Raw genomic sequence first — 11,592 nt, 5'->3', positions numbered from 1 at the left:
TCTCCGACAGATCTCCTCCACCATCCACACTACATTCTCCGACAGATCTCCTCCACCATCCACACTACATTCTCCGTCAGCTCTCCTCCACCATCCACACTACATTCTCCAACAGATCTCCTCCACCATCTACACTACATTCTCCGACAGCTCTCCTCTATCATCCACACTACATTCTCCGACAGATCTCCTCCACCATCCACACAACATTCTCCGACAGCTCTCCTCCACCATCCACACTACATTCTCCGACATATCTCCTCCACCATCCACACTACATTCTCCGACAGATCTCCTCCCACCATCCACACTACATTTTCAGGCAACTTTTCCATCTTTTTGCAGTAGCTTCTCCTGCCGGCTTCTCTCAATGTGTTTATGAAACCAATAATCTTTGTAATTTTCTATAAGTGTGCTGACCACCGGTGGCCAATTCTCATGGACTGTCGGTGTAAATATTGGACTTACTCAGTACTGTTTTATATGAGAACCACGTTCCTTTCATTTATTCTTTATGTCTATATATCTGTCAAACCACACCCCTAAAAACTCAAATATTTTTCTTATACCCCCGATGTACTGTGATGAGCATTATACACCCCTTGTCTCTATCTGACCCCCTCCCTAGGAGAATCTGAGGCTCGTGGGGGTAACATGTATTCCCTTGTTATGTCCCATCATCAGAGTATTCACCTGTATGAATTTTCTGGTGTCCAGCAAGGTCTTTTTTGTGAATGAAACATTTACCGCACCCTGAACATGAGTAAGGGTGCTCATCTGTGTGCTTTTTTTGGTTTCTCACAGATTTCCCGCACTCTGAACATGAATAAAGACCCTCCCCTGTGTGAATTCTCTGGTGTATAACAAGGTCTCTTTTACGAATGAAGGATTTGCCGCACTGTAAACATGAATAAGGACGCTCACCCGCGTAGATTCTCGGATATTCAAAAAGTGAAAAATTTCCCGCACTCACCTGTAAGAATTTTCTGTTGTATAAGAAGATGTTCTTTCCTAATTAAACATTTCCAACACATTGAACATAAATAAGGGTGTTCACCCGTGTGTATTCTCTGGTGTGTAATAAGTTTTTCTCTTTGAAGGAAACATTTGCCGCACTCTCTCAACAAGGGAAAGGACACTCAGTAGTATGAAGTTTTTCTGGTGTTCAACAAGTTGATTGTTTTGCAATTGAAACATTTTCCACACGCTAAACATAAATGAGGACGTTCAGTAATCTGAATTCTAGGACATCTACGAAGGTCATTCTTTGCATTGAAAGGTTTCCCTCACTGTGAAGATGAAGAAGGACGTTCACCCGTGTGAACTCTCTGGTGTTTAACAAGGTGTTCTTTTCCAGTGAAAGATTTCCCGCACTCTGTACATGAATAAGGGCGCTCTCCTGTGTGAAGTTTCTGGTGTGTAAAAAGTGCTCCTTTTGTGGTGAAAGATTTCCCGCACTCTGAACATGAAAAAGGGCGCTCTCCTGTGTGAACTCTATTGTGTTGATCAAGCTTTCCTTTCCTAGTGAAAGATTTCCCGCACTCTGTACATGAATAAGGGCGCTCTCCTGTGTGAACTCTATTGTGATGATTAAGGTCTCCTTTCCCAGTGAAAGATTTCCCGCACTCTGTACATGAATAAGGGCGCTCTCCTGTGTGAACTCTATTGTGTCGATCAAGGTCTCCTTTCACAGTGAAAGATTTCCCGCACTCTGTACATGAATAAGGGCGCTCACCTGTGTGAAGTTTCTGGTGTGTAAAAAGTGCTCCTTTTGTGGTGAAAGATTTCCCGCACTCTGAGCATGAATGAGGACCTATATCCGTGTGAACTTTCTGATGGAAAACTAGGGATGTTTTGTAAATGAAACTTTTCTCGCACTCTGAACACGAATAAGGACGCTCACCTGTGTGAAGTTTCTGGTGTAACAAAAGTGTTTGTTGTCTGGTGAAAGATTTCCCGCACTCTGAACACGAAAAAGGGAGCTCACCTGTGTGAATTCTCTGGTGTTCAACAAGGCTTTTTTTGTGGGAGAAACTTTTCCCGCACTCTGAACATGAATAAGGACGATCACCTGTGTGAGTTCTCTGGTGTTCAGTAAACTGAGCTTTGTGAGAGAAATTTTTCCCGCACTCTGCACATGAAAATGGATGCTCACCTGTGTGATCTCTCTGGTGTACAGCAAGTTGTCCTTTGTCACTAAAACTTTTCCCGCACTCTGAACATGAAAATGGACGCTCTCCTGTGTGAATTCTCTGGTGTACAATAAGTCTTCCTTTATCACGAAAACTTTTCCCACACTCTGAACATGAAAATGGACGCTCTCCTGTGTGAATTCTCTGGTGTTCAACAAGTACTTGTTTTTGAAAAAAAGATTTCCCGCACTCTGAACATGAAAAAGGACGCTCACCCGTGTGACTTCTCTGGTGTACAATAAGTTGTCCTTTATCACGAAAACATTTCCCACACTCTGAACATGAATTAAGATGCACACCTGTGTGGACGCGCTTGTGTCGTACAAGCTGTGCTGCCTGAGTGAAAGATTTCCCGCACTCTGAACACAAATAAGGGCGCTCACCTGTGTGAATTCTCTGGTGTTCAACGAGGCCTTTTTTGTGAGAGAAATTTTTCCCGCACTCTGCACATGAATTAAGATGCACACCTGTGTGGACGCGCTTGTGTCGTACAAGCTGTGCTGCCTGAGTGAAAGATTTCCCGCACTCTGAACACAAATAAGGGCGCTCACCTGTGTGAATTCTATGGTGTTCAATGAGGCCTTTTTTGTGAGAAAAACGTTTCCCGCACTCTGAACATGAATAAGGACGCTCACCTGTGTGAAGTTTCTGGTGTTCAACAAGGCCGTTTTTGTGAGAGAAACTTTTCCCGCACTCTGAACATGAAAATGGACGCTCACCTGTGTGAATTCTCTGGTGTACAATAAGTCGTCCTTTATCACAAAAACATTTCCCACACTCTGAACATGAATAACGATACACACCTGTGTGGACACTCTTGTGTCGTACAAGGTGTGATGCCTGAGTGAAAGATTTCCCACACTCTGAACATGAATAAGGACGCTCACCTGTGTGAGTTCTCTGGTGTATAACAAGGCCTTTTTTGTGAGAAAAACGTTTCCCGCACTCTGAACATGAATAAGGACGCTCACCTATGTGAGTTCTCTGGTGTTCCGTAAGCTGAGCTTTGTGAGAGAAATTTTTCCCGCTCTCTGCACATGATTTAAGATGCCCAACTTTGTGGACGCGCTTGTGTTGTACAAGGTGTGATGCCCGAGAGAAAGATTTCCCGCACTCTGAACATGAATAGGTACGTTGACCCGTGTGTATTTCCTGGTGCCTACGAAGGTTTTTGTTTTTAGTGAAAGATTTCCCGCACTCTGAACATGACAATGAACGCTCTCCTGTGTGAACCTTCTTATGGCTTGAAGAAGATGTCTGGGGATTGGATGGATCTGGTGATCTGTCAGCACTGTGAGAACTTGGAAGGACATCTGATGTCATAGTGTGGGATTTATCAGAAGGTTCCTCAGGATTAGAAGGATCTGTGGATCTAACCAACCAATCAGAGGTGACTTTGGGAGAATATTGTGGAATGTCGGTATCTTCTGCCTTACAATCTGGAGATATAATAAGATGTCCCTCCGATGGATTTATATTCCAGAAACACCGTCCATCTGCTGGAAAGCAATATTTAATAGAAGTCATATCTGTTCTCATACATCTTGTATTCAGAAGTCATAGATCTGTGTGTAGCTTTCAAAACGTTCCCAGAGATCTGGCATTGGATTGGGTGCAATTATAACAGAGAACTACAAATACAAACCAGACCAATGATACAAAACACCCAAATCATACTAAGCAATAGTATTTATGTATTGATGACAAGGTTATGGTGAAGAACGGGGATGAGCTTCGTGTTCGTGTCGAAGATCGTATGTTCGACCATTCCTCGAATAACGAACGTTATGGGCCGTTCGTGCCAAATTCGAGTGGCGTGTCACGGCCCATAATTCACTGCGGCGTCGCAGTGCATTGCTGGCTGATGATTGGCCAAGCATGCACTATGACCCGCATGCTTGGCCAATCGCATCTTGCAAAAAACGGAGAACCATAATTGGCCAAAGCCAGGGTGGCTTTGGCCAATTATGGCTCAGGGGGTTTAGTACACGCCTCCCTGACAGCCTTGTGTAGTGTATTGCGGTGGTTTACAGAGACGAGAGACAGAGAGAGAGAGAGAGAGAGAGAGAGAGTGTAATTTCTGCAGTTAGATAGAGCAGGCAGGCTAATCAGTTAGAGTTACAGTGTGTAGAGGATATATATGCATCCCAGGTGTTGTATATATATTTATACACTGTATTGAGTTTAGCTAGATCCACTCTTCCTAATATACTGACAGGCAGGCAGGTGATTGTGCTAGCTGCAGTATTTTCAAGTGATGTACTGTCTGTGTCCTCTGCACAGTGTGCACCTAAAGCTACGTAAAGCTGGTGTTTCTCATATTAGAGGCAGGGATCTGCTCATATTAATAACACAGGCAGGGATCAGCAGGTATTGTCAGGCCATTAGTATGTCTGGAAGGACTACAAGGAGAGGCAGAGAGTCACGAGCCGATAAAAGAGGGCAAGCAGACTCTGCGTCTAGTGGCAACAGTGCTGGTCGTGGACACGGTGCATCCTCATCAGCAAGTGGCCGTGGGACACGCTCGTCCTTATTTTCGGGAGCTGGCCGCATTGAGCGGCAACATGCCGAAGACTTGGTGGAGTGGATGACCAAGCCGTCCTCATCCTCCTCATCCTCTCCCCTCATCCTCTCTCACCCAGGCTCAGGGTACTTTGTCTGGCAAAGCAGCTGCCAACGTGGCCTCTTCCCTCTGTTCAATGGCATCAGTCACTCCTTCCCTAGCCTACCATGTCCTCCTGAGGAGTCCCCTGAACTGTTTGACCACAGTGTTGGGTACATGCTGCAGGAGGATGTGCAGCGTTTTGAAGGCTCCAATGATGGTACACAGCTAGAGGAAGGGAGTAACGTGAGCCCAGAGAGAGGGGGTGCCCAAGAAGGACAGCAATCTGGCAGTCATGTTCCCCCAGCTGCAGCATACTGCCAGGTTTTCTACAGTGATGAGGAGGGAGGAAATGATGAGGTTACTGACTCCACGTGGGTGCCTGATAGGAGAGAGGAGGAGGCACATCTCCGAAGAGGCAGGATTCCCTCCAGGGGCTAGCTTAAGGGCAGCACACCGACTGCATCACAACGCAGAGCTCCGCATGTGCAGGGCGCTACTGTCTCTCAGTGTTATTCCAAAAGTTCTTTGGTTTTGGCCTTTTTTGAGACAGGTGCATCAGATCGCACCGCTGCTATTTGCAACATATGTCTCAATCGTACCTCGCGTGACCAAAACATCACCTGCTTGGGCACCACATGCTTGACCAGACATTTGTCAACCTGCCATGCAGTTCGTTGGCAAGCGTACCTCAAGGACCCACACCAAAGAACAAAGCGGACCTCTCCTTGCTCCTCATCAGCTGGGATCTCTAACCCCACTATACCCTCAGTCCTCTCTGAAGCCTGCACTGATAGGACTGAAGGTGTAGAATTAGGTGTTTCACAGCCAAGTACTTGCGGGCAGTCTACTATCGGTACACCAACGTCAGATTGTACCAGGAAAATGTCGCTGCCCCAGCTGATGCAGCGCCGAAAGAAGTTCTCCCCCAGCAATCCACATGCCCGGCGGTTGAATGCTAGCTTAGCTAAATTGCTAGCACTTCAACTGCTGCCTTTTCAGTTGGTAGATTCTGCCCCCTTCCGTGAGTTTGTGGAATGTGCGGTACCTCAGTGCCAAGTTCCCAAACGCCACTTTTTCTCATGGAAGGCGATTCCGGCTCTCTTCCGGCATGTGGAAGGCAATGTCCATGCCTCGCTGGACAGGGCGGTCAGTGGTAAGGTGCATATTACCACTGACTCATGGTCCAGCAGGTATGGACAGGGATGTTACCTATCTTTCACGGCACTTTGGGTGACTCTGCTGGCAGCTGGGAAGGATGCAGGACAAGGTACAGTAGTGTTGGAGGTTGTTCCGCCACCACGCCTCCAAAATGCTACTCAAACGTTCAAAATCAAAAGTGCTAATTTTAAAGGCGAATATGCAAGTTATTTTAGTTATTAATACTTTTTTTTGCATTGATACACATCCCCTGGGGCAAGACCCGGGTCCCCAGACCCGATTTAGGAAAAATAACTTGCATATTAGCCTTTAAAATTAACACTTTTGATTTCGAACATTTGAGTCCCATAGGCTTCAATGGGGTTCTAAAGTTTGCGCGAACGTTCGGTCCGTTCGAAGGTTCTGGTGCAAACCGAATGAGGGGGGTGTTCGGCTCATCCCTAGTGAAGAATGGGACTTTCCTCCACCTATTCTTTATAACATATCAAAGATATACTGTTCATATAGTGTAGAGCAGTGGTGGGAAACTATACAATGTGCACAGCAGAGCTAAAACATTTTGAAAGTGAAATTATCAAACTTCCACCAGATCTGTGCAAGAGAAATCTCGAAAATATCAAAAAATCCCAATATTTCATACACCGAAAACAATGATCAATGGCAGACTTGCCCCAAGGTCAGGTTGTTTTGGGTAAGGGTACATGCTTTAGTATACTCGGTAACTATATCAACATTCCTAAAAAAAGCACAAGCGGCTCATTTAAATGGACCTGTTGATGAGATTCCCAAGCAACTGCAAACTCTTATGCAGGCTACAAGACAAGGTGGAGAAAGCTGAAAGCTCCATTTCTATTCCTCAATATAACACCACGTTACCACCAAAATAGAAGAAGATACTGTACACCATATGAAAGGTCCATCTCCATTCCTCAATATAATGTTATGTTACCAACAAATGAGGAGGAGATACTGTACACCATATATTGAGGAATGGAGATGGACCTTTCATATGGTGTACAGTATCTCCTCCTCATTTGTTGGGAACATGATGTTATATTGAGGAATGGAGATGGACCTTTCATATGGTGTACAGTATCTCCTCCTCATTTGTTGGGAACATAACGTTATATTGGGGAATGGAGATGATGTACATTATATTGGGAACACTTGGTAGTGTGAGAAATACATAATTACATTTATCTGGCAAGGACTTTGAACTTAATTGGCATGTGATATATTTCAATCCATATAACAATGTAAATACATGATTTATACTTAGAGAAATAACATTAAAATGTGAACTGTTTCTGAATTTAGTGTTTATGACTTACCTGTGTCCTTATGTAGAGAAGATTCCTCCTGTTTACTTTCCATAATCATCTCCCCCTCCTCCATAGACTGCTGATCTCCACTCACCAACCTCTCTTCTTCTTCCTCTTTATACTCAGCTTCGATGTATTTCCGTTCTTCATTCTAAATTGTAGAGATGATAAAATATAACATCTGGAAACACTGCTGCCAATAATAAGAGATGACACAGAAGAATGTCCTCATATAGAATTATTTTTTAATTATTTTTGCCCCGTCCCACCTACCTGATCATTCTCTGTATAGTTCTGATCTTCCTGTGTAGAATCCTGGGAATGCAGAGGACAACCCTCCTCCATAGACTGCTGATGTCTGGTCACCAACGTCTCTTCTTCTTCCTCTTTAATCTCAGCTTTGATGTCTTTCACTTCTTCATCCTAAACCCCAAAGATGATAGAATACATTTATAAAAAAAGAAGATCAGATTACATAGAATATCATCTAATAGCTTACAATACATTTTAGGTCTACATGCTCAGTTCCACCTACCTGATGATGGTGGGGGATGGTGTGACCTTCCTGTGTGGAATCCCAGGAATACAGAGGACCTCCCCCTCCCATAGACTGCTGATCTCCACTCATCGAAATCTCTTCTTCTTCCTCTTTATTCTCAGCTTTGATGTCTTTTCGTTCTTCATTCTAAATTCCAGAGATGATCAAATATAACATCTGGAAACACTGCTATCGATAATAAGAAATTACATAGAAGAATGTCCACTCATAGAATTATTTTTGAGTTCTTTTTGCCCGGTCCCATCTACCTGATTATTATCTGTATAGTTGGCATCTTCCCGTGTAGAATTCTGGGAATGCAGAGGACAACCCTCCTCCATAGACTGCTGATCTCCACTCACCAACATCTCTTCTTCTTTATCCTCAACTGTGATGTCTTTCACTTCTTCACCCTAAACCCCAAAGATGATAGAAGGCATTTATATAAAAAAAAAAGACCAAGAGATTAAATAGAATGTCCACTCATAGCTTAGAATACATTTTTTCCTGTGTGGAATCTCGGGAATACAGAGGACGGGGACATCTCTCCCATTACTGGATCCATCTGTAGGAAACACACACACTGACTGAATACATTGTTTCTATGTGTTTATCAGATGATGGGGGATCTACCGGTCGCGGGCCACAATGAGCAGAGCGGGTGGACGGGATGTCCACACGGACATAGCCCACTATACCCTTTTTTTTTTTTAGCGGATCGGATTTTAGGTAGGACACAAGTCGGTTTACATCTGCCACTTCTTAGCAGTGCATGGAGGGTCGAATTGGGTCAGACTGACCATGTGAAAGGGGCCCCGAGGCTGCTTTCGCACTGATGCGCTGCGTTTTTTTCTGCACCGTGGGTGCAACACAGAGTACCTTTGGCTTTCCTGCACTTTGCAATAGACTTCTATTATATTCTGCAGGTTTGGTGCACTTTCAGAAAGCTCACCAAAATTGCAGGTAATAACAGAAGTCTATGGCTCAGAGCAGGTAACCTGCAGATCAGTTTAAAAGCAGCCCATTAACCACTGCAGAAGAGGTATGCCCATATATACACTGTGATTTTAGTAATAAAATGACCTTTAATAACAGTATTCTATTCTATACCATCCCAAAGCAAGAGGTTGCGGGCCACATCAGAGGGCTCCGCGGGCCACATGTGGCCCCCAGGCCAATGGTTGGGCACCCCATTGTTTCTATGTGTTTATCAGATGATGGGGGATCTAGGTGGAGCCTCCATACTGCTCTCTCCTTTACAATAAAGGCTCCTCTTACCCGGTGATGTGAGGGGCGGCTGATTCTCCATTATGACGTCCTTGTAGAGATCCTTGTGCATACCTCCCAACATTTTTAAAGTCCACTATGGGACAGTTGTTGAGGGGGGGGGTGGCGGTGGGTGCTAAGCCGAATAAGTTGTTGAGCCGGGGGGGGGTGTTAGCCGCATTGAAGTTGTCATCTACACACCACTCCGGCTTCTCCTAAGGGTGGCTGTTCTGGGAAGAGCAGCATGAGGAAGAGAGGGAGGGGAGAGGGGGGCTGCTCCGAACAATCTCAGGCTGTTCTGCTGCTGCCTACAAAGTATGGAAACTACCTACCTCTTCTGAATCTGAGGCACCTCGAGGGAGAGGAGGCAGGCAGCACAGTTTCTGATCCTCGGACCGGACATGTCACATCACTCCTAACATTACAGGGAGGAAGTGGGTGGAGCTAGGGAGGAGTTGGAAGTTAAATCCTCCTCCGCATTGAATTATGGAGCCACTCTCTCCTCTCTTGACGTCACTGGATGCTAGACACAAAGCGGCCCGTGGCTAGCAACCAGTTTGTGCAGGGAAGCAGGGGCCCTTGGTGAGACCCTTGAAGCGGCTCTAGCAACCAGTCCGACAGAATTAAAGTCAGATGGAGGTGGTTCTGCATGCTGGAGCCAGCGCTACCGCGCTCAGTCCGCCACTGAATAATGTTCTGGCACTGGGCTGTGGGAATTTAGCCCTGATCGCGGGACAGCGGGACTTACTTCAAATCGGGGGAAATTCACGCGGAATCCGGGACGGTTGGGAGGTATGCCTTGTGTCCTTCTAAATACTCCCACTCCTCCTTGGAGAAATAGACAGTGATATCCTGACACCTTATAGGAACCTGACACACACAATGATACAGCCTTGTATCTGGTCTATAAACCATAACAGACATCACAGTGACTATGGAGGAAGAGGACGGACATGACAGGAGTTACTGGGTGTAACTATAAAATAATATCTAATTACCTCGTCTACGGCTAGTTCCAGCAATGTCTCCTCTCTACTTCCCTTGAACTCGTCTTTTACCGGGAACTCCCAATTTATACTCCTATATCACTTCCTGTCTTTACCTGACATCACTTCCTGTCTTCATCCTACATTACTTCCTGTCTGTGTGTTCCAAGTGAGATCACCACCGTGTGTTGAATATAAATACTGCAGTAAACGTTATGTTTCATCAGTGTCCCCTCTGCCTCCTGGTCCATTCCTCTATTATGTTACATCCATGATTACACACATGTAGATTATATCTCAGATACAATCCAGACAATAATAAAATATAAACAATTTTTTTTTTCAAATATAAATCTTTATTTTTTTTTTTAAGGAATGAACAGGGTCAGCATACTATAGCAGTATTACTGAATACGTGGTCATAGCCTCCTAAAAATAATAAACATGTATTTACAAAAGGTATATAGCATAGGTTAGACTGTACATATAACAACTCAAAACAAAAGTATTCCCCTGTGTCACTGCTACAGTAGCCTGGATTTCCTACTTCTCATCATCCTATTGCAGCACCCTGATCCTGATGAACAGGCGCTGCTTTAAATTTAGTGGGGGTCTGAGCTGTTATTTGGCTCAGACCAGATTGATTAAGGGCAATTTAGCCTCTGTTCTAGCCATGGCTATGCTGGGAGTATCAACCATTGATCGCCTGGGGGTGTTATTACCACCCCAGGCCAAGGGTGGCAGCAGCTAGTTCATGGTCCATTGAGTGTCCCCCCTCAGCAGCGAATCAGTGGGAGTGGTTTCCCACTGTGCATGCTGGGGAGGGGTACTTAAGGGACAGACGCCACTAGTGCGGGGTTCGTCCGTTCGCGTCTCGTGGCCCACCTGGCCGGGGGGCATGCATTGTGAATCCTAGTTTCGGTACCACGTTGGCCTGGGGCTGCGGCTTCGTCTGGTGGGTCCAGTAGTCAGACTGGGGCCCATACTGCTGAGGTGATCCTGTGCTGTCCGTCCTGTGGGAGGAAGCCACTTGATGAAGGCAACCAGGGGAGGACCTATCCCGGTAAGGACCATGCAAGAGGCTGGTACCTTGGGAGAAGGCCTGGAAGCTTCATCGAAGAATGTACCGTACACCGAGGGGCCTGACAATGTCGCCTGTTGAGTCTAAAAGTTCTATTTAGAAAACCTAAAGAGATCCGGGTGCTGAAACCTGTGACAGAGGATTTCGGACCAAATTGTCTCATCAAGAAAGGAAGGTCTGTGGCAGAGACTGTACTTGGTTTCGTATGCCATCCCGGCTGCTAGGCCAGTGCGAGGGACCTATCCGGGTGAGCTATACCCACTCTGGCTAGAGAGGCGACGAGAACTGTTTGCTGGAAACAGGAGTGTTTCCTTACTTGTGACTGTGCACCTGAACCTCCCTACCTTCCACCCCTCACTCCTCTTTTTTTTCTACTAAAGTTCTCCCAAATAAATCCAAGAGAAAAGAGGTGCATTGTGTGGACATTGAAATTCTTCGGACTCT

The 11,592-nt window shown here is 45.4% G+C and overlaps 1 protein-coding gene across 1 annotated transcript; it reads right to left on the bottom strand.

The window, feature by feature from the left end:
* Positions 1 to 242: 242 nt before the first annotated feature.
* LOC120910097 (gastrula zinc finger protein XlCGF57.1-like) lies at positions 243 to 10,188 on the bottom strand. The gene is made up of 5 exons (XM_040321959.1): positions 10,080 to 10,188; positions 8,085 to 8,228; positions 7,287 to 7,428; positions 2,828 to 3,691; positions 243 to 1,651 (listed from the first exon to the last, which is right to left on the bottom strand). The coding sequence occupies exons 2-5, from the start codon at positions 8,181 to 8,183 to the stop codon at positions 1,287 to 1,289; spliced, it is 1,470 nt and encodes a 489-aa protein (XP_040177893.1). The 5' UTR covers positions 8,184 to 8,228; positions 10,080 to 10,188; the 3' UTR covers positions 243 to 1,286.
* Between the last annotated feature and the right edge of the window lie 1,404 nt (positions 10,189 to 11,592).

Source organism: Rana temporaria, chromosome 8, assembly GCF_905171775.1.
Source record: "Rana temporaria chromosome 8, aRanTem1.1, whole genome shotgun sequence".
Classification (NCBI taxonomy): domain Eukaryota; kingdom Metazoa; phylum Chordata; class Amphibia; order Anura; family Ranidae; genus Rana; species Rana temporaria.
The sequence above is the reverse complement of the archived record's forward strand: the minus strand, read 5'-3'. Positions and strand labels throughout refer to the sequence as shown.

Bases quoted from the DNA above. Each gene is read 5' to 3' on its own strand.
- LOC120910097 (XM_040321959.1), bottom strand. From the start codon at position 8,183: ATGTTGGTGAGTGGAGATCAGCAGTCTATGGAGGAGGGTTGTCCTCTG. The intron at 3,692-7,286 runs GTAAGTCATAAA...ATTGCTTTCCAG, and splicing joins TTCTCTACATAAGGACACAG to CAGATGGACGGTGTTTCTGG. The intron at 1,652-2,827 runs GTGAGCGTCCTT...GAGTTCACACAG, and splicing joins ACACCAGAAACTTCACACAG to GAGAGCGCCCTTATTCATGT.